At 40.0% G+C, this 22,989-nt stretch overlaps 1 protein-coding gene across 3 annotated transcripts in view; it reads right to left on the reverse strand.

Annotated features, from left to right (window-relative positions):
• The window catches only part of LOC149138115 (HAD-superfamily hydrolase, subfamily IG, 5'-nucleotidase), a 619,402-nt gene extending 596,855 nt beyond the window's left edge, over positions 1–22,547 (reverse strand). Inside the window, exons 1-3 of one of the 3 annotated variants that reach the window (XM_089449020.1) lie at positions 22,151–22,547; positions 21,626–21,716; positions 20,889–21,134 (exon numbers count right to left, since the gene is read on the reverse strand). In XM_089449020.1, coding sequence (XP_089305146.1) covers positions 20,889–21,134; positions 21,626–21,716; positions 22,151–22,207 — 394 coding nt within the window. In that variant the 5' untranslated portion in view covers positions 22,208–22,547. The remainder of the gene's footprint in view (positions 1–20,888; positions 21,135–21,625; positions 21,717–22,150) is intronic. The other 2 variants (XM_089449019.1, XM_089449021.1) reach the window with 2 other exon arrangements.
• Between the last annotated feature and the right edge of the window lie 442 nt (positions 22,548–22,989).

Below are 22,989 nucleotides of genomic sequence, written 5' to 3' on the forward strand. Positions count from 1 at the left end.
TCAAAGGAGGTTCAGATGAACCTACAGTGCAGTTCAGATGAGGAGATCTTCTAATCCACGCAGGTCAATCTTTACTTCTACACTTGCAGCTTCAGTTTCAGCAGCTTCTGGCTTCACATGTGTGAGGGAGAGACCCTTTTCTGCGCAGTAGAGAAGAGACTCTTTTCTGCGCAGTAGAGAGAGAGATGTGATGAGATGAGTGAGTCCAAATGAGGAAAAGTCCTCATGTATTTATACACAACATTGGTGTTTGAATAGATGCGACTGTTGGGCTTCTAAGCCTACATGAGTTGTAGGTCGGCTTGATAATAATTCCATAATCAAAATAAATTCATATCTCCTTGAATACTTATCGGAATCGGATGATCTTTATATCAATCCTACACCTCTCGATGATAGGAATCTAATAAAAATATTATCAACCATGAATAAGATGACCCACATGAAGTTTGGCCCTAGTTGCCAATTTAACAGGGAGGTACCACATGGTTGGCTCAGGTGGCAAAGAAATGGCACAACGAGCTAGTTGGTGGCTGCAAGGGGTTGTTGGCTGCCGGCTGACGACCATCTTGGAGAAAAAAATTCTCTGAGGGATATCACCCACAAAATGGTGGGTAACACTGCCCATGGTTTTCGGACGAGGAAAATGTTATTAAAGAAAGAAGGAGATTGAAGAAGGGAACATGTGAAGAATATTGGTGAATTTGTTAAGGAGATTAAGTAGCATATTGAGACAGGTGGAAACTCTCGTTTGGTTCCCAGTTTCGGTGTTGAGATACACACCCTAGCTGGTGGCATTGGTTTCAGTGGTTGCAAAGCCACCCTAGCCAATTTGTGTTCTTGAAAGTTGAATCACAAAAATCAATTTGATAGCATAAGGAGCAGGTTGGAAACTCATCGTGCCTAACAGATTGGAAGACTTTGAGTTCTACAATTGGCTGGGAGACGATTGTACAAGTCAAGTTCTTGTGGGCGTGTTCTCACGCTTTCCTACACCCTACAAAAATGAGTTTGGAAAATAAAGTATGATAAGTGTGAAACAAATAAAAGGCTCACCCTATAGTCACTCGATAAGCCCCTCCTCTATTTAGACTCATAGAAATCAACGCAAGGTTCCGTATTCAGAAACCTGATCAGCAAACTCGTACTTTGCTTCTCTCACCTTTAACCTGGTGCAAAACAACACTAGAGCAAAGTATTCTATTCCCAAAAATCAAAAGAAAACTAGCTACAACAGTTAGCATATTCCATTTTTTTATTTGCAAAAATAAAGTCATCTACACTTGGAACTTCAAAATTCTAACCCAAAAAAGACTAGGACTAAAATAAGATCCTCATTTGATTGAAATTTTGATTTTTGAGAGCAAAAATTCAAAAGGCATTCAAATATTAAATGTGATATGTTTGAATGAAAGCAAAATTCAAGACAAACATTTAATCTCTACAATGCACAAAATTCAACATAATGTTACCAATAAGATAGGGGAGTGTAGTAGCTGAGAGCAAAACCAATTTTTATTTGTAACTTTCCAAAAGGCTTGAGTCAAGCATGATAGCCAATTACAAACTGGCAATGGAGATCTTCCTTTTGTACAATGGTGGAGACAAAAAGAATATAGAATGATAGGAGAATGCCAAATAATTTTTGATGATGAATGGGGAAGAGAGAACTTATATTTATAGTTTTTTGGAGCCAAAGGGGGTGCCCCCTTCTTCATGCATATTGGTTGAGTTAAGTGGAATAAATAGAGAGGGTAGAGTGAGTGAGATGTGGAGTGAATGAGTGATATGTGGCATTGAGAGGGATTTAGGAGGCGAGTGAGGTGCATCAGAGAGTTGAGTGAAGTGGAGTGGAAGTGGCGTGCATGTGGAGTGAGGTGGTGTGTGTTACCCACCAAAAGTGGGTGACGCCATAGGAGAAATTTGCTTCTATCATCTCTTCCAACCAACCAGTTAATAGCCCCTGAGAACCACCTATAGTTGATGTCGATGTGCCATTCATATCTCTGCCACCTACATTAGCCATATGTTTCCTCATCCATCTGCGGAGAGCACATGTTGGAAGGTAGTCTTCTGATCAAAAGGTACTTTATTCATTTTGCAATCGAGTGCTTATGCTCGTTTGTATTTGGGCATTTGGCATGGATTATGAGGTAACCTAGATTATATCTTCAAATCTTTGACATGGTTCATAGGTCCTCACAAAAGGATGTGCGTCAGCGAACAAGTTAGGCGTTGGGCATTTGGCATGGATTATGGGGTAACCTGGATTATATCTTCAAATCTTTGACATGGTTCATAGGTCCTCACAAAAGGATGTGCATCAGTGAACAAGGTAGGCCAGTAATATCTATCCCTCCTTATTTTATGCGCAATAGTGCGGGTTGAAAAGTGCCTGCTTCATACTTCTGCATGCAATTCTTTTAGGATCTCTTTGGACTCCTAAGAATCTATACATTTCAAAATAACTCCATCGGGGTTCCTCCATCCCAAGCCACCCTGCATCAAACAGTACTTGGCAGCCTGAAGTTGCAAAGACCACCTCTGCATCTTATTGAGGTTAGAGGGACAAGATAAATCCTTAAGAAAGTAAATGACATCTCAATACCGATTATGTCGTTCTAAGTTCTAACATAAATAAATAAAATTCTTGCTCTTCCTCGTGCAGATTGTCCATTGCATCCATATTACTCTCAGTCATCATTATAGCTAGTCCTTGGCCTCTTATTATCTGAGTGGGTTTAATTTCTATATCATACTCATGGATCTTAGTGATCCATCTACCTCTTGTCCCAATTTACTCCTTTTGTATTAGTATCTCTTTCACCATTGGGTATGGGGCATAGGCTATTACTCAAGCATTCCAAAAGTAATCTCAGAAATGCTTTAGTGACTTTACCAAAGCGTAGGCTTGTTTCTCCATTAATTTGCAATTCAGCTCAAAAACTTGGAGAGCTTTGCTCATAAATGCTATGGGTTGTTCTTTTCCCTCATCATTTTTCTGCAATGATACTAAAGCCATGGTAAAGTCAGAGGCAAAAGAAAACAATTGGAAACTCTTACCATAGTCAAGTCAAGCTAGAACTAGAGCCTGGCAAAGAGCTTTTTTGATATCCATGAAGGCTTGTTTCGCTTCTTCTCTCCACTTCAAAGATTGTTCTTCTTCAACATATCTGTGATGGGTTTCACAATTTCCGCAAATTTAGGAACGTCTAACAAAACTTATCTTACCCATGAAAGATTCGATGGCTTGTTTGTTTTGTGGCAGCGGAAGGTCTTGTATGTCGTTGATTCTCTCGAGATCCACTCGTACACCATCCTGTGAAACAATGTGTCCAAGTAATGTTCCTTCAAATACTCCCATCAAGGACTTCTCGGATTGAGAGATATTCCCAATTCCCAACACCTATCAAAGATTTTTCTCGAGTGAGTAAGAAGATCATTTCTATTTTTAGAAAAAACAATGATATCATCATGATATACTATTGTGAACTTGTATAAATAATTAGAAAATGCAAAGTCCATAGCGCATTGGAAAGTAGCGTCGACATTCATCAAACCAAACGGCATGCCAATCTAAGAATGCGTGACCCATCATGTAGTAAATGCAGTGTTATACCTGTCCTCTTGAGATACCAATACCTTATTGTAGCCCAAGAAGCCATCCAGCATCGACATCATGCCAGATCCAGTCATTGCTTGCAAAACATGTTCCATATTCGAGAGCGTATATTTATCTTTTAAAGACATGAGGTTCAAATTTCGAGGTTTTCCTCTCAAGAGGTGAGAGGTTTTGGCCCTGGCTAGAGAAGCCTATATATTGTGTCACTTGTCTTTATTTATTGGTAATTGTCTTGATGAAAAGAACACACTAAGAAGATAACAAGGAAAGGTCATAAGTAAAGAAGTAAAAACATATCACAAGCAATTATCAAGCAGAGAAATTGTTAACATTGAACGCCCTAGATATCTCAATAGTGCCACTATGAAGTGCCCACTTGATTCCGTGATTTGTAAACTCTTTTACTTGATTATTCTAATGATTTGTTGTACTGGAGGGCAAGGGGATGCATTGGATCTTATGCAGGATTGTAGGTGGGTCACCATTTGGGTTTAGTCTTCCTATAAGAGGTCCAAGCCCTCCAGAAGGCCACATTGGCACTTGTAGGGTGAGCATAGAGAACCATAGGCCTCCACCATAGCAGAGAGCACTTCATGGATCCCCACTACCATTCAGCGATTGCTCGTGTTCTACCTTTTTTGGATGAGGATGATGCACCTGGATCACCATCACCAACCGACTTCACATTTGTACCACACACTTGGCAGAGGTTCCGAGGTCCATATGAGGATGTGTCTCACTACAGGAGACATTATGTCATCATCCTAGCCCTTACATATGATTTACAGGCATCATCAATCCACTTGGAGACCCGTGAGGATGTTATAGTGCCCCCACACCCACTTGGGGACACCACATGTGACTTTCTTAGATATCCAGGGGCCAACCCATTGTCCACTATGTTTGGGGTCCATTATCTCGCTATTGCACACTTTGGACTCCACTAAGCCTTCTCAATGGTCCAACGACTCATTATGTTGATTATTTTTCCCTCTTAAGAGGCTTCTTTTTATGTTACTGAGCTTTGTTGGTGGGCTTGTCACCAAGGGATGTTATTATTGCACATTATTTTATTATTTGGGGCTCAATTAGGCCAACTAGGTTATTTGAACTCCCTTATGGATTGTATAAATTGATGAGAGGCTCATTCATTCCTCTCATCATCACTTGGATTGGAATAGTATCTCTTGAGAGATTTTCGCACTTTTTGTTGGGGTGAACTTTTTGGAGTTTCTTGATGCACTATGATGTTTGGATTTTCGCTATTGTCTTTGGAGCTTCTTTCTAATGCAAAGTTGATGAATGGATATACTCTCTCTCTCATGTATGTGAACCTTTAATGCTAATCTTGTTATCTTACTTGTCAAATTCATGTATATTGTTATCATTATTCTTGTATGGGTTAATGTAATGCGAAATTTTGGGACCTTGAATAAGTGATTTAACGTATGTGTTGCTCATTGAGGGATTGGGTGAAGTCTCCTAGAGGCACCTCTTAGGTTGAAAGATCTTGAAACTTCATCTCTTTGGCAAATTTGAGGTATAAATTTCTAATTATTTAGTTTTTTCCCGTGAATAAGCTAGTGAAGGTTAATTAGGGCTCCTTAGCTCACTAAATTCACTAAATTCCTCAATGTAGGTGTATCTTGACTCCATTGAGCCCCCTAAGCTAGGCATTAATCCTCGCATCCTCTTAGTGATCAAATTTATCTTTCTTTTCTTCACCCTTCCCAATTCTAGGCCTAACCCTAGAGGGTCACCTAGGGCATCAATCGAATTCCTTTGTAACCATCCAAACACCTTGATTTTTGGTCCACTACTGGGTGCAGTTTTCTTTAGAGGTCCTCCAATTTTGAGACAAATCCGATAGTGAAATGCCAAGATATAGCGAACCCTAGCCATAATACCAATTCTTGCCCTAGGTTGATTTGGGTTAGTGTCCTCACTTGGATCATTGCATTCAAATCTCAAAAGAAAACGTGTCCTTTGATCCTATTCTCTCCCCTAATTAGATCAAGCCCCTCCTTGGTTGATCAACTCCATAGCCCTACCTAGTTTGGGTCCACTTGGGGTTCATTGTAGTCTCACAACTCTACAACTCAAATTCCACAACGATTGCATAGAATCCATTTCTTCACAAGGATCCTTAAGCCTAGGAAGCCCTTTGTCAAGGCATATCCTCCAACCCTAGGTTTAGGTATCCTCATAGCCCTTCTTAGAGAGCCAATCACCTTGCTTTCAAAGAAAACAAGCCAATTACTTGAGCCTCTCTTGTGAATAGGCTTTAGGAATCACTCCTCATCACATCATTGACCTATTCATCCTTGTGATTCCTCTCGTACTAGGACTCCTCCCATCGGTGAAAGTCTGTAAAGAGAAAGGAGCTTTAGTTGAGTTGACAGTGGGCTATCGCTCCATTGTTGCCCCTTGACCTAGTACTTCTTTATAGGATACCCTCCTTGGACCCTTGCTAGTTTTAGCGATAACATTTTGGCTTCGTTGTTGGGGAATGAGACGTGTGTGTTATTCCTCATATGACAATATCGATATATCTTTCTTGGCGACTCCATTGGAAGAACAAAGCCCTAGTTCTTCATTAAGCTTTTGTTATGTGGACTTATCCCTCTTCCGGACAAGAGCGATCCCCTAGACTTCAAAGAAAACTAGTAACAAACAATCAGGAAGTGCTACCTTTCTCCAAACTATGATTGCTTGAAACCAATATGATGACAGAGGCCACTTACCATTTAAACGAAATGAGATATGAAGTCCCTTTCAGAGCCCTCGTTCGTTTGTTCCTTGATGCTTCAGAGATCCTCCCGTCGCTCCCCACAGCTTCTCGATGACATCCTGAAGGAGATCTGAATTGACAGAAACAAACAAGAGATCAAAGCATCCAATATATAATCATAAGATAAATGGACTAATTAACTAATCATATACCATATACTAATCAATATGCAATCACAATCTATGTAGGTGATCAAGGAATCCTACAAATTATATCAACAGAGATGTAATTGAGAAAGAACAATTGCCTTATATTAATAAAATGGAGAATAGCCTTATAACCACGTAGCCTTGATGTTGCAAGTCCCTTCCCACAATCTCCAACCCTCTCCTTCAATGAATAACCTTTCAACCTCAATCCTATAGCATAAGCCTACTTCCTAGCTTTATAGGCCAAGAATGGGAAGTTTGGGATCCATTTTCCAAGGGATGAGATACACTAATGGTGGGATAGGGATTCCACAAAGAGAGGGAGTTGCTCCATGATGGGAGGGATCGGGACTGAATAAGCAACCATTTGAAGCTTGTTGGTTGGGATAGATGCTACCAACAATGCTTCTAGACTTTACTTTTTATTTTTACATGCGTTAAGTCATGTTCGCAGGTCACAATGTAATACATTGCATACTTATGCACAGCTTCTAATGGTCTTCTCTACGTATGCGCAAAAACTAACAAGGGAACTGCGCAAGTAGCCAAAAACAAGGTTTTGTAACATTAGATCTAGGAATTCCACTTTCTTTGGGATAATTTGGATTCAAACTTTGCAGGGGAATGCTCCGGGACACATTTGTGGATAGTGAAAGATCCAAACCGATGGTCATTTGCCTAATGCGACAAAATGACGTGTAACAGCGTTAAGGTTGATGCTTATGGGGTGGAGCAAGCATTTTTCTAGGCATCTTTAAATTCACTCTGGCGACTCCTACGTAATTTACATGTATATCTCAATAAGATGTCTTTCTTTGATGATTTTCCTGCTTTGGACTAGCATCCTTGGGCACCCTAATCATGTCACAGGAAGGATGGTATGTGGGGTGCCCGTGTTTGATGGTGATCCACTTAGCGCAATTGATCATGTAGGAAGATTCAATGCACATGCTTCAAAAGAGAAAGTGGTCCACCAGGATGTCCTTATGTTGTTATCCATGAGATCTCTCTTTGGTCATAAATTTTGGTTGCATAATCACGAACCTAGGAGTATCTCATCTATTGATCAGTTCTTTAATGGCTTTCTTAGTCATTTTCAAGTGTGCCCCGCATTAAACATTCAAGAGGAAGCCTTCATTGAGCATCATCATAACCTTGGGAATCTAGATGATGAGCAGGAAAGGGGGTCCTCCCTAGGTCCGCATGACGAAAGATGGGATGATAATTTTGAAAGCATGTGTGATAGGGAGGGTGAGTTTGTAGAGAGTGAAGTTAGGGTTAACCCTACCTTTCCCAAGGATATTATCTTTGATGATCTACCCTTTGAAAACCTTGGAGAAGGTGATCCCATAGCCCCTTCAAACATTGATATCAATGATTACTTACATATTAAAGAAGGAAAATGGGAGGTCCGTGGAAATCGTTTCGACAAGGACCCTATCTATGACACCGATGACGATGATATTGATACGACCCTTGTCTTTCCTCACAATCCCGGTGTTGTAGTCGAGCCTCGTGTAGGCCCTTTTCACAACCCTTCTTATATTATCACTAATAATGAGGAATCCTCCATCCCTCCTAAGTGTGATCATCGTGGGCAACCTACTTGTGTTTCTCCATCTCATCAGTCTCCCTTTCCTACTAATCATGACCCTTTGGTGGCCATAAAGCATGACATAAATGATAAGGACCATGATGGAAGTGATATGCCTGAGGTTGCCATCCATCAAAAGTTTATGAGCCTGATTGTTGACATCTCTATCTTTTGGTTAGAGGCGAGGATCTCGTGGAGTAGATTACATCCCTTTGTCCCCTCTTCTCCCGTAATCTTGCATGCATGGGCATTCTATTTTCCCATCTCCCGCCATACGACCCCCCATGATTGGCACTTGTAGGGTGAGAGTAGAGAGCCATGGGCCTCCACTATAGCAAAGAGCACTTCATGGATCCCCATTACCATTCAACGATTGCTTGTGTTCCACTTTTTTTGGACGAGGATGATGCACCTAAATCACAATGCCCAGCCAACTTCACATTTGTACCACACACTTGGCAGAGGTTCCAGGGTCCAAATGAGGATGTGTCTCACTGCAAGAGACAAAGGGATGGATTTTGTCATCATCCAAGCCCTTACAAAAGATTTACAGGCATCATCAATCCACTTGGAGACCCATGACGATATTATAGTGCCCCCACACCCACTTGGGTACACCACATGTGACTTGCTTAGATATCAAGGAGCCAACCCATTGTCCACTATGTTTGGGGTCCATTCTCTCACCATGGCACACTTTGGACTCCACTAGGCCTTCTTAATGGTCCAACGACTCATTATGTTGATTATTTTCCCTCTTCAGAGGCTTCTTTTTATGTTACTGAGCTATCTTGGTGGGTTTGTCACCAAGGGATGTTATTATTGCACATTATTTTATTATATGGGGCTCAATTAGGCCAATTAGGCTACTTGAACTCCCTTATGGATTGTATAAGTTGATGAGAGGCTCATTCATTCCTTTCATCATCACTTGGATTGGATTAGTATCTCCTTGAGAGATTTTCGCACTTTTTGTTGGGGTGAACTTTTTGGAGTTTCTTGACACACTATGAAGTTTGGATTTTCGCTATTGTCTTTGGAGCTTCTTTCTAATGCAATGTTGATGAAGGGATATACTCTCTCTCTCTCATGTAAGTGAACCTTTAATGCTATTCTTGTTATCTTACTTGTCAGATGCATGTATATTGTTATCATTATTCTTGTATGGGTTAATGTAATGCGAAATTTTTCTAGGACCTTGAATAAGTGATTTGATGTATGTGTTGCTCATTGAGGGATTGGGTGAATGTTCCTAGAGGCACCTCTTAGGTTGAAAGACCTCGAAGCTTCATCTCTTTGGCAAATTTGAAGTATAAATCTCTAATTACTTAGTTGTTGCCCTTCAATAAGCTAGCGAATGTTAATTAGGGCTCCTGAGCTCACGAAATTCCTTGATCTAGGCGTATCTTGACTCCATTAAGCCCCCTAAGCAAGGCATTGATCCTCGCATCCTCTTGGTGATCAAAATTATCTTTCTTTTCTTCACGCTTCCCAATTATAGGCCTAACCCTAGAGGGTCACCTAGGGCATCAATAAAATTCCTTTGTAAGTTTGTAGCCATCCAAACACCTAGATTTTTTGTGCACTACTGCGCTACAATTTTCTCTAGAGCTCCTCCAAGTTTGAGGAAAATCCTACAGTGGAATCCCGAGATATAGCAAGCCCTAGCCATAAGACCAATTCTTGCCCTAGGTTGATTTGGGTTAGTTTCCTCACTTGGATCATTGCATTCAAATGTCAAAATAAAACTTGTCCTTTGATCCTATTCTCTCCCCTAATTAGGTCAAGCCCCTCCTTGGTTGATCAATTCCATACACTTGACCTAATTTGGGTCCACTTGGGTTCTTTGTGGTCCCACAACTCTACAACTCAAATTCCATAAGGATTACATAGAACCAATTTCTTCACAAGGATCCTTAAGCCTAGGAAGCCCCTTGTCAAGGCATATCCTCCAACCCTAGGTCTAGGTATCCTCATAGCCCTTCCTAGAGAGCCAATCACCTTGCTTTCAAAGCAAGTAAGCCAATTACTTGAGTCTCTCTTGTGAATAGGCTTTAGGAATCACTCCTCATCCCATCATTGACCTATTCATCCTTGTGATTCCTCTTGTATCGAGACTCCTCCCATCAGTGAAAGTCTGTAAAGAGCAGGGAGCTTTAGCTGAGGTGACAGTGGGCTATTGCTCCATTGTTGCCCCTTGTCCTAGTAGTTTCTTTATAGGATCCCCTCCTAGGACCCTTGCTAGTTTGAGCGGTAACTGGAGGCATAGTTGCAGATCTTTGGAAGCACGGTATTGGCCTTGGTTTGTTGATCTAAGGACGCACAATAATAGTACTTGTGTTGCAGGGTCTTGAAGAGTGGAAGTATAGTATTGCATACCTTGTTTGGAAGAAACATTGGTACAGGAAGCATTGTTGAAGCTCTGTAGAAGTTGTTCTTGGAGGCATTCTCTGAGACCTTGATGCATGATTGAAGTCGTCATCGAGTAACCTTGGTGAAAATTGTTCGGCAATTCATGAACAGTCTTGGAGACACCTTCTATGGTTACTAAAGTTGTCATTGATGAACAAAGGTAATTGGAGATTAATTGAGGGCATTGTTGAAGGCGAACTTGAAGATATTGTCAGGGTTTGTTGCAGAAGACATTGGAAGCCTTGAATGACCATTGATCCTATCTTGAAGAACAAAAGCATAGGGTTGGTGCCCTAGAGGATTGGAGTCCTCAACAAGACCAGGTTGGAGACTGAACCAGTTGAGAGGGTTAAAGCCCTAGAGGATTGGAGTCCTCAACAAGACCTAGCTAGTGCTTGGTGAAGTACAGGTTGGAGCCTAGCGAAATTGAGGATTGGAGTCTTCATCTAGGGTTGGAACCCTGAAGGAATCATTGGTGTGATTGTACGAATTGGAAACTTAATTATTGTAATAGAGGATTGGAGTCCTCACCATTTGTTGTTAATAATATTATTTATTTTGTTTTATTCATTTTGTGTTATGTTCATAAGTGATCTTAACTAGCATAAAAATGACAATTGTAAAAGAAATATTGATTTGCCCCCCCTCTTAGTGTTCCCAACATAAACAATTTTCCTAAGTTAGACTTAAGCATTTTTTAATTATTGATTAATTAATTTAATTAAGGTGTTTCACAAGCTTATCTCGTGAAACCTTTTTCCGAGTTTTGGAGATTTCGTGTTCCTTAGCCTCTTGGAACACTAAATACATCACAAAGTGTGTTCAAATCAAACCAAAAGACCCAACTACAATGCTAGCAAGTAATGGAGAGAGTAAACAAAACCCCCTACGCTAGTGGGTGCGTCATTTGGACACGAGATATCTCAAATCACTACCTTGGAGTCTCAAATGACTGCTTCTCTACCCTCCTTGTTGTCTATATTAACATATTCCCTCGAATATTTGAGCTCAACTAACTGAGATATAGTGAGGTCAATATCGAGGAAAATCCTATGTGCGGGAGAGAGGAGCCACCTCTTCATTCAAAGAACTCTAATCCAATCCTCGAGGACCTAAATCAAATGAAAAATGTCAAGATGGCACTAGGCCTCTCATTCCAGGTACGCTCAAGGCTAAAGTCCTTAATGAAGGCCCAGTGGAGGAAAAGTGTACCCATGACCAAGGGGCTCAAAGGGCTAAAAGCAATTGAGCCCCAACACCCCAAGGTTGATCGCACTACTACACTTAAGGTGTTCTTTAGAGATTTTGTTTTGCGCTACTTCTTCAACTTTAGTAAGTGAGGGAGTCCTCCCTCTAAAAACACCTGAGCCCAAGACTATGTTTCATGCTTAATCAAGCCCTATTGGGATTTCACTTCTTCATGAACGTTTTTTAGGATCAAGATTTCCATTTGTAGTATGGAGGTGTCTTCAAGAGGTTTTTGTAGGTGACTATTTTCCTAATTCTTCATTTCTATAACTAATTGCATGAGATTGGGGTCTACAAATTCAACTTCCATGTTTTTATTTGTGAGGCTTGTTGTTGCACAAACTAGTAGCCCTTGTAAAGAGGCAAAAGCCAGAGGGCACAACAACACCTTGGGACAAAGGTCCACTGTCACCTCAACCTAAGTCCCCTACTCTTCTCGAATTTTCACCTACGGGAGGAGTCCAAGTATTCCTCACTTGTGAGAGATGTGTATTTATGATAAGTTTGAAATGAGGGAAGGTGGCTCATTCAATGGAAAGGTTCATTAAATGTGCAAGTTATGGGGGAGAAGCTAGGAAGGCTTTCCATGAAAAAACCCTTAAAAAGAAAACTACACGAGACCTAGGGTTGGGATATTTAGAGAGATATGAGTTCATCCAAGGTCAAGGTAGACAAGAGAAAAGGCAGATTATGATTTACTCCATTGAGTACTAAAGCAGATGCCTTAAAGAAATCCCTAAGTTGAAGAATTAGCTTCTAGGGTTCCCTCTTGGTGTGAAAGCTAGAGCATCGAATTTCCGGAGATTCCATAGTAGGAATCCACCAAAACTTGAGGATCCCTAGAGGAGACACTAAGGAAGAAGTCTATCCAAGTGAAATTCAAAACACACTTCTCTAATGGATTTTGCACCAATCCCTAGAGAGGCCTCCTTATCCTTAAAGGGACAAGCAAAAGAAGGTGACAAGAAAAATGATTTTCGATTTAAAGGTGATCGATCACCAAGGATTCAAGACTAGCGTTTAGCCATTGGGAAGTTAGGAATCATGAAAGATCTCAATATAGACACCTCGCTCTTCAAGGAGACCTAAAAGAAATTTTGCTACCCTTGATGGAAGCAACAATAAAATACTTCTAGATATTTATACTTCAATGGCACTTGTTAGTGGAGTTTCAAGGAATAAAGTGCATTATTTCCCCTAGGAACATTCATTCATTCATTATCTATGAGTAACACATAAAATTTCCCAATAGTTTCAATGTTTAGAAAAAACTTCACCAATTATGGCACATTAAAAACCATGAGACAACATTCCATGCATTCGACATTAATCATAAATCAGAAATATAGCATTAAATAGCACTTACAAGACAATGAAGAATATATCCATCTGTCACAATGCCAAAAAGAAGCTCCAAGAGAGATAGCAAAAATATCCAAACATCAAAATTCATTCATAAAACTCCAAAACATTCCACAAATTGCAGGTATGAATTCTCTTCGTAGGCCGAAAATCCAAGTGATGATGGTTTACAATGAGACTAAGTCTCATGGATTTATACAAGAGATATGCCAAAAAGAAGCTCCAAGAGAGATAGCGAAAATATCCAAACATCAAAATTCATTCATAAAACTCCAAAACATTCCACAAATTGCAAGTATGAATTCTCTTCGTAGGCCGAAAATCCAAGTGATGATGGTTTACAATGAGACTAAGTCTCATGGATTTATACAGGAGATAGTAGTTCGAATTCCTAATGAGCAAGCCCCTAAAGTGTGAAAATAAGGTGACAAACCCTTGGTTACAAGCCAACCAAGATAGCTTAAACATTAATCATTATTTTATTTCTCCTTTTAGCCCACGCCATTCATGTTAGGTGCTCTCCAATGCTAGCATTGAGGCTTCATGTGCTAAGGAGGAGAGAAAGGGCCTCAAAAATGACAATGAAGAGGAGGATGCCCTCCATATGCTGCAAAACATCTCCAAGCCCCTATTTGGGCTCTGTGGGCTCCAAATGGGTCTCATGGGTCTCCAAGTGCCTCATAATCAAGTCGATGCTCCATCAATGAGGGCTAGAAGAAGACACAAGCCCTCCCATGTCTCCCTAGGAGAGACATAACCTCCTTTAGGCTCTAGATCAGCTACCAAGTGTCAGGTGCAATGTGTAGATGGCTGGGCAGCATGGTCCAAGTGCTGAAGAAGCCCATGGTGTGGCAATCAATGCTCTGCATGGTTGGAGGCCCATGGCTCTCAACGCTCACCCTACATATGCCATTATGATCCTCTGGAGGGATTGGATCATGTATTGGGAGGCCAAGTCCAAGATGAAAACCCACCTACAATCCTGTATAAGATCCAATGCGTCTCCTCACCTTCCATTACAATTATTCATTGATGAAATTAAGTAAATAAGCTTGTTAATCAAGGGTAGGAGTGGACACTTCATAGAGGGTTTCCCTTCCAAATTTGGGGCTTTAGACATGCCCTAGTGTTACCTTCCTTGGCAAGAGAGGTTGATGAAGAACCCTATTCAGTGGTTTCAAACTTTCAACCTCTAAGGGAATGACAAGTCCAAGGTACACCCATCAAGTCGCAGGTGTCGTGTGAAATGATGATGGAACAAAGTGCGGACAAAGGGAAGGCTCCAAGCCACATGTCATGGTACAAGGGTAGCTATGATGAAGGAGGCCCACACCTTGGGTGTATGAATGTAAGGAGGTAGCAATGGTGGTACATGAGTTACCCCGACCTTTGTTTTTCTACCCTTCTTCATTTTCTTTTTGCCTTTTATTAATTTTTCTTTATTTTACTGCTCGAGGCTCAAGGGATGAGAACATGATGTGTAAGATATAGCAGTGATTACCCCCTTAAGGTGGGGTAGTTCATCGCCCACCAGGGGTTGGAACTTTCTTGGGTTCCTTAATGATGTAAAGGACATTCATAGGAGCCCTAGCAACCAGGGTGATGGCCATAATGATAAGGGGTAGAGCTCATGTTTGGCTTTTGCCCACGTGCTAAATTTTATTGTCCCAACCATATTTTTCATTTTGTGGTACATTTCCTGTTGTATGTGGCCATATTATCCTTTTATCTTTCTTTTTAGCTGCATCAGCCTCTGGGGCATCGTTCCAGGCTCGACCCAAGGTGTAGGCAAGGGGTAGGGGAGGCTAACACATTGTGGACCCAATGGACAAATGTGGAACCGGATGGGGAAAATATGAGAAGGGCTTGTAATGAGTGGAGGGAAGTGAGATATATGGTATCGGGAAGCGGGACCACAACCAAAATCTTGATTTCCCATGTAGTGTCACTCTTAAAGTTAGTAGCCAATAAAGGAGATCCCATAGGACTAGGATACAAGATTAACCCCCAAGATGAGGCAAGGAAACAAAAGTACAGCCCAAGCCCTTCATTCTTTCAAGTCGCCCAATAATCCATACCCAAGTGTGCCCAAGAAAAGCAAGCATAAACACCCAATTACATAATGAAAAATCATACCTTCGGGGTTGGATTGCCCAACTTCAAACATACAATCATTACAGGTGAGCGAGGGTACACAGTAGCTGGCTCAGGTGGCGAAAAATGGTAGCACATCATAGCTATCAGATGGCTGCAAGGGGCTCATGGTTGTCAGCTGAAGACAAATCTAGGAGAAAATTTCTCCTATAAGAGTCACCCACAGGTGGTGGGTAACAAGGCCACTAACTGATGATGGAAGTGTGTTGTCCTAAACCTCCAACTTCTCTAACCTAGTCAAGATGGCCTTCCAATGAACCACCCAAGTTGAGATATCCACTTAAGAGGGATGGTTCAACTCCACTACCTTGTCTGACAAGATGTATAGAGACCCCGATGTCATCCTCTGTCTATTGTTGAGAAACTTGGATTTTTGTATACCCCTACGGTGTTTCCTACTATGTAAGTTGGTGATAGGGATGGTGTAACACTCTCCTCCCACACTTACCCAAGCTAACCGTTCCAACGGGGTAAATATGTGACGAAGAGTTACTATGATGTGATTCAACTCCCCAAGTATAGTTAAGGAAGTGGAATTAACAAACCAAACATAAACTGACTTTCCTCGGGAGCTGCAGGACCCCTAGAGGCTAACCAACCACTCCAAGTGCCCAACCACTGTGTTAGCTTGCCTTTTAACTGAACTAAACCCCCAATCGCTCCCATGACAAGCCCTCCAAACTGTAACCCTCCAGTCACTCCCACAACAAGGCCTCCATTGACTGCAGACTTTTTCACCCAATTCTATGCCAACGACTGCGAGATTTAAGCCACTTTTTTAGGCTAGTGTCTAGACCACCGCCCAGAACTTCATAAAAATCTCAGGAATGATAAATGACACAGGGTCAAAGTCTTCCATCCAAAACCTAGACAAGAACTTGACCTAACCAGGCATAACCATGACAGACGTTTTGTCAAACACATGATGAACATGAAATCTACAGGTCATAAATACACATCTAAACATAAGGGTCTCATACTTATCTAAGAATCATCAAGAAGGTTTGATGCCTTCTCACCATAGTTGCAATATCATCTATTAGGTCATTCATTCATTAACATTTCATTTACTAACCAAATCATGATGAGAGCCATAACTCAAGTCTGTCATAAAACCATGCTTATAACCAGCATATAACCAGAATAGTAACAATGATAGAATAGCCATCAAAGCCACATAATAACAAATACATTTACTCATGAAATACAAGAGAAAAGAGCTCTTATTAACATTCCACGTACCACCTGACCATAGATTGTGTTGAAACAAATATTTCTTTCAGTCAATCAACCCCGTGCCATATTCCAAGCATGAATGTGAGACTCACAACAAAACAACCAGGGTTTCCTCAGGCTTTACCACAATCTTGCCATTTTTTGGTCAAGGATTCCTAGGCCCAAACCCTCATCTATACAACCAAGCTTTACGGCAATCCCACCATATATCGGTCAAGGATTCCTAGGTCCAAGCAAGAAACATACACTACCAGGCTTTATAGCAATCCCACAAATACCGGTCCGAGGATCACTAGGCCTATACATGCATGGATGCCTCCAGATCTCTCCACCTAAACCATGAGGAATTTGCCTGTCTCCACCCTTAGGCTTTACCGCATATCCCACCTTTACCGGTCCATGGATTTCTAGGCCTTTGGGAATTTTCCTGAGACCACCTCACTTAGTTTTGAAGCTATCCAGCAATCCAGCTCAACCAAATGAAATAACCCCATCACACCATGGCTATCCAGAAATGGAAAGGCAAGGTTGAAAACCACTGTCGCACCTGACAAACACATGCCAATAACAGCAAGAGAACCAAATACACACGTGCATATACCATGAATGCCAAAACTAGCAAGGAAATCATACATGCAACTCAATACTTGCAAGTAATCCCACTATAGTCGCTTGATCCAACTCTTCCTTGCTTGATCTTTGTTTTCTTTTGCTTTCCTTGTCCCTCCTTTGCCTTCCTTTCTCCAATGATAGAGTGCTCCAAGAATGCTCTAAGTGTGCAAGAGTATGAGAGAATACAGAGAGAGATCCAAAACTGAACTGACAAAAGGTTGTGAACTAATCCTCGAAAGTCGAGATGTGAGACCGGCGGGCCAAAAGGTCAAATTTCTAGACAACAGGAGATCAGCAGAGGAGGTGACGCAGAGCCCAGCCAGTGTGATGCAGATCTGCGTAGGATTGACGCAGAAGTTGCGCAAAGGCAGCGTAGGGCTAGCCAACCAGCCCTGATCAGTGTCGTATCTCCCGAATCAGTGTGAGATTTTTCTCACTAACTCTTTGCCAGCATTTCTCTGTATCGAATAGCCAGTTTGGGCATCCAACGATTTGTACTCAGATTTACTACTGCATAATAATTAAAACCCTCAGCTGCTGCACCGGTTTTCCCACATTGGATTTTTCTGGGGACATTGTCCAAAAACAACTATGTTGATGTGTGTGTTTATTTCTCTCCAGTGCAGTGTTTAGTTTCCGCAGTATTTTATTTTGTGTAGGCTGCAGTGTATGTATTTTAGTATTTTCCGTAGAAAACTGCAAGTAACTTGTTCAAGTAATTTAACAAGTAGGTGAAATATTATCAATTTGTTGCAGTAGGAATCGAGTAACCAAATTTTCACATTGGTGAATCCTAGCAAGGAGGATGGGGTAAATGGAGGGGAGAAAGGGATAGATGAGATCGAGCAAGGAGATGGAGCTCAAAGTGAAGAGGGGCAAGAATAGACATGGCAAAGGTTAACCAGAATTGAAAGGATTAATGCATGGTGAAGGAGAATGACAATTGCAAGGGTCAACACTAGGGGTTCCTAGGCATGAGGAAGTTTCTAGTAGGGATCATTGAGTAGGTTGAGGACACAAGAGACCTGGAGATGGGGTCAAGATCAATGGTAGACCTAATAGGCCCTGCAAGGTGACAGTCACAAGTCGAGGTAATAATCACATGGTCATGAGGTCATGAGGCAAGAGTTAATGAGGCTAAAAGAATATTACTTGTAATTTTCTAGGATCTTAACCTTGGTGCTTTTTTTGGAATTTATCCTATCTACATTGAACCAAAAGAAAGAGATCCACTTGAAGAATATTTTCAACAATAGTATGGTTTATTTTTGGTGATGGCAGGTACCCAACTAAGGAGTTCTATTCTTATATTTATTGTATCCAATCTAAGTGCTATTCCTAGCAATGATGAGCATTGCATGTGAGGATAGAATGAGTTTTTCTTGGAGTTTTAATTCAAGCAAGTTTTGTGGTATTTTGAGCCAAAGGAGAGTGTTGCACTTGAGAACTATTTTGAGCCATCTTAGCCATGATACATCCAGTTTACTTTTGACAAATATAAGGCGCACTACTTCAAGTTATTTCTAGCTATATTCATCATTAATTTTCACATAACTAGTGTATCTTCTTTAGAGGGATTCTAACACAAATGTCAATGCTCTGAGGCTTCCATTTATAGCATATTTGATGTAGCTCCCTTTGGGATTATCCTTGGCAAGGTTCAATGATTATTCTTAGTAGGCTCATTTTCCAACTTTCATTTGACCTATGCACCCTTCTCTTGGACTTCCATGAATCAGTTTGTAATTCTTTTCCAGGAGAGTCTTTGTCCTCTTCTTCCAATCTATTACAATTTAAGCAAGGTGCCCCACTTGGAGATGCTTCGAGCTTTGTGTCTCATCTATAAGTGCGGAACTTTAAACAGATATGGATTAGTTATTTTCAAGTCCTCACTCCTATTCTCCCACTCCCAATCTTCATTATCCAATTCCTTCAATATCAAATCATTAAGTGAACTCATGATTGAGCATTGGAACTACTCCCATAATATTTATGTCACATTGTGCTCAACAACTCTGAGTGTAAATCTCTTGAGCATTGATTGTGCATGCCCTTGAATTTTTTATGATGTTAATCTAGAAGTCTCAGTTTACATCTCTTAAATAAAGAAAGAAACTATTGTGGCCACTAACTTTTTGTTGCAAATGCATTTAATAGTTTGATGTTGAAATTTATGGATTGATAAGCTTCAAGTAACACTTGCCTCATTAATTTTCTTCTCTTTTCTCTCCATGCCCATTGGATTAAGAAAGTTAGTTGGAATTACATGTATCTTTCTTTGTCAATGGCTTCTTCACAACATTAAACTCCTCCTCTCCCTTTTCCTTGAACTTCTCTTCAATTTTGTCGCATGTCTATAGATTGCTCCTAGAGATTTGATGTCCAAGAATTCCATCTCATAATGGATGTCCTTATGAAGAACAATGCAATACAGACTAGTCACTAAACACTTACTTGAGTTGCAAATATCAATCTTTGTGTACAAGGCATGAAGAGATCGAGAATGCTTGTATGCAAAAGTTCTAAGGAGAAATGGGAGGCAATATCCTATAAAGTCGATGACTAAAGATCGCTTAACATATATAAAAATAAAAATAAAAATAAATAAAAAACTGTATGCACAAACATTATACGTGGACATCAAGACTCTGTTACAAAAAATGATTAGGCTTCCATAACAATATTGGGTGATTGTTTAGAGTCTAGACTCTATAACTAATGGCATTCTTCATTGTGGGTGCACATGGGGAAAGTTGAAAGTCACTCGCACAAGATCGTTAAGACTTGTGCATGAAGGTCACTAAGAAATGGAGAACATGTTGCTGAGAAGTGTGCACTATCTAGGCACACATCACTAAAGCTTGATACCCTGATTGTTATTGAGACTTTACAATTGAATGAGGAAATGGGGGTCTGTCAACGACGATAGGAGGACCCCAAGAGCATTTCCCCTTAGACCCCATGGGGGGGCACAACACACATTATTTCTGGGTTGATGTGCACAGGTCTACTAATGGCCATCTACGCATGCCCTCAAATCACTCATCATAATCCTAACTTCCAAAGCACTTTCTAGTCGAGGTTTGTCAAAAACAGATGATACATCCTTTCCTGAAAGGAAAACAAGAGCAAATCAGTAGATCAAGGACAAATTGTCAATATCCCATATTTCTGAACATGTACTGCATAAAAACAACACAAGATTGAACAACCGTTCATCACAAATTAGATAGGATTAAATGGAATATCTAAATTTGGTTAAATTGTTCAACAAAAGGCTTGTTATTGAAAAGCCACCATTTAATCGCATGCAATTAATCGAGGACCTTTTTCTAGTGGTTAAAACCCCTTTTTTAATGGAGTGTACAAAACTCCATACAAGATCTGCTTTACAATTGGATTACCATTCCGTAGAGTCGCAAGGGTTATCTATTGTATCAATCAAAGTCATCCAAGCCTTGCGCCTGGACTCATCTACTTAGTGGACAATGTTCATAGGGGGAGCAAACTTGCCAAGTTTTGACTTGGGTCATCATTGCCACCACATCACACAAACCAGCCCAACGGAGAACCCTACTTAGCTGGGAGGTTATATTAGTTATATTAGTCCACCGATTAAATGCGTCCACTAATTCTAGAATTTTGCAATCGGTAAGCAATACATTGAATATGCTCGCAATAAAAAAAGAGAAGGAATAGGATCATTACCACATGGGTCCATTTTAGGCATCATACGCAGTGCTGTAGGAATGTTTTGGAAACTCTCTCTAGCAGCATCAAACTCTCTTTGAATTTTTGCAGTTTCACCTTCGGTCACAGCACTATTCACAATAGCTTGAGAATTATCAAAATTCAACATCTCATTTTCTAGTGCCTGTGCACTGCTTAATTGCTGGCAATCTTCATCTTTCTCACCATCCATATTTCTCTCTCTTACACTCCCATAGAACGTATCTATACCAATAAATTTTTCATCAGTAAATATCTTTTATCAGCCAAATTCCTAAATAATTCTTCTATAGCATTAAATTTACCCATCTTGAGGCCTAACCCATAAATTTTGCAATAAATATCTTTCATGAAGTAAATTGTTAAATTGTTAACCTGTAAATTTCGCACCAGTAAATATCTTTAATCAAGTAGATTGTTAAATAAGTCTTCCATGGCATCAAATTTACTTGTGCTCCTCACTTATAAATTTTGCACCAATAAATATCTTTTACCAAAAAAATTGTTAAATTAGTCTTCCATCGCATCAAATTTTGCCATATCAAGTCCTAATCTATAAATTTTGAATTGAGTAAATTGTTAAACAAGTCTTCTATGCCATCAAACTTACATATGTTCAAGCTCTAACACATCACTTTTGCACAAGCAAATATCATTATCAAGTAATGTTTTAAAGAAGCTTGCTGTGCCGAAATTTACATATGTCAAGCCCTGACCTTTTGAACTAACGCCATGCAATCTTCGCACTTCAATCAAGGCTGCCTTTGAGCGCAATGCCTGGTTAAATTGACAGGATACGTGGCTCGTCTGCACAGAGCACTAAAGTCCATTACAAAGCATTTCAGATGCTAAAATATTCAATTGTCATATCAACTCCATAAACGCTGGAATAAATTATTGGTGCCGAGAGTAGCAGTGGACAAAACCCGCTAAATGCACTGAGGGTAGAGTTATCTGAGGGCCATTCCCTCACAAGAAACACTAAATGCATTGAGGTTAAAGATATCTGAGGACAACTCCAGCATAAAAACTGGTAATATTTTACTTTCAAATATAAATGATTTGAAGTATTAGTCAACTTCAGAATGCGTGAAATTCATTACAAAGATTATCAAATCCAGGATAGAACCTTAAGCTGAATACCGTGAGTTCTGTATTACTTGAACTCAACTTAAAGTGGCAGCACAGGAGAATTGGCCTTCTAACCCTAAGCTTAATCGTGATTAGTCTAGTATTTTTACCGTGGCGCGGGCAATCTGAATGGCCCAAGCTGGGGTTTTCCTCCTGATAACGTGCATTCTGATGGATGTTCGAGAATGAAGGTTGTTCTTCTTCGTTTTCCGGTGTGGTTTGAAGAGGTGAAACTGGCTATGGGGGAATCGACCACGAGACGTGAGAAAGAACGAGGATGAAGACGAGTCCTCCTTTCACCTGTGTTTTCTTTTATAGCTGTGAGAGAGCAGAGATACTTCTAAACAAAGAACGTCCAGTCAAAAGGAAATGTCTGTGAACTCTTTCACGTTTCCGTCACTCCAGCTAGAGTGGGATTGTATTCATTTCCAACATATACGGAATTGACGAGGGTAGCTCGTGTGAAACGTGACTAAATTTAGCGGTTGACGGTATCTCTTGCCGGGATCACTAAACTTCCGCTCATAATGTTGGTGTGTCTAGATTTACATGGAATTTGAGCGTTCAATTTAAGCGATATTATTGTTGTAAAATGCCAAATGCCATATCAATTTTAAATCAACATTTATTCAAAATACGTATTTACATATACTAAATACTTTGTTTAACATGGAATTAATAATTTATAATAATAAAATTAGAAATTTAAAAATATTTTAAAACATTTTTATAATATTTTAAGAATTAGTTAAATAAATCAATATTTTTACTTTCAAAGTATGGATCTTTAATAGTGAATGGGATGATAAATACTTTGTTTAACTTATAATTAATAATTTATAATAAAAAAATTAGAAATTTAAAAATATTTTTATAATATTTTAAGAATCAGTTAGACCAGTCTAGATATATTTTAATGATCTATCAAGTGTCGAGAAAGATCAAATCT

Source organism: Pinus tabuliformis, chromosome X, assembly GCF_031772625.1.
Source record: "Pinus tabuliformis cultivar Carrire ecotype Pingquan chromosome X, CPIR1, whole genome shotgun sequence".
Taxonomy (NCBI): Eukaryota; Viridiplantae; Streptophyta; class Pinopsida; order Pinales; family Pinaceae; genus Pinus; species Pinus tabuliformis.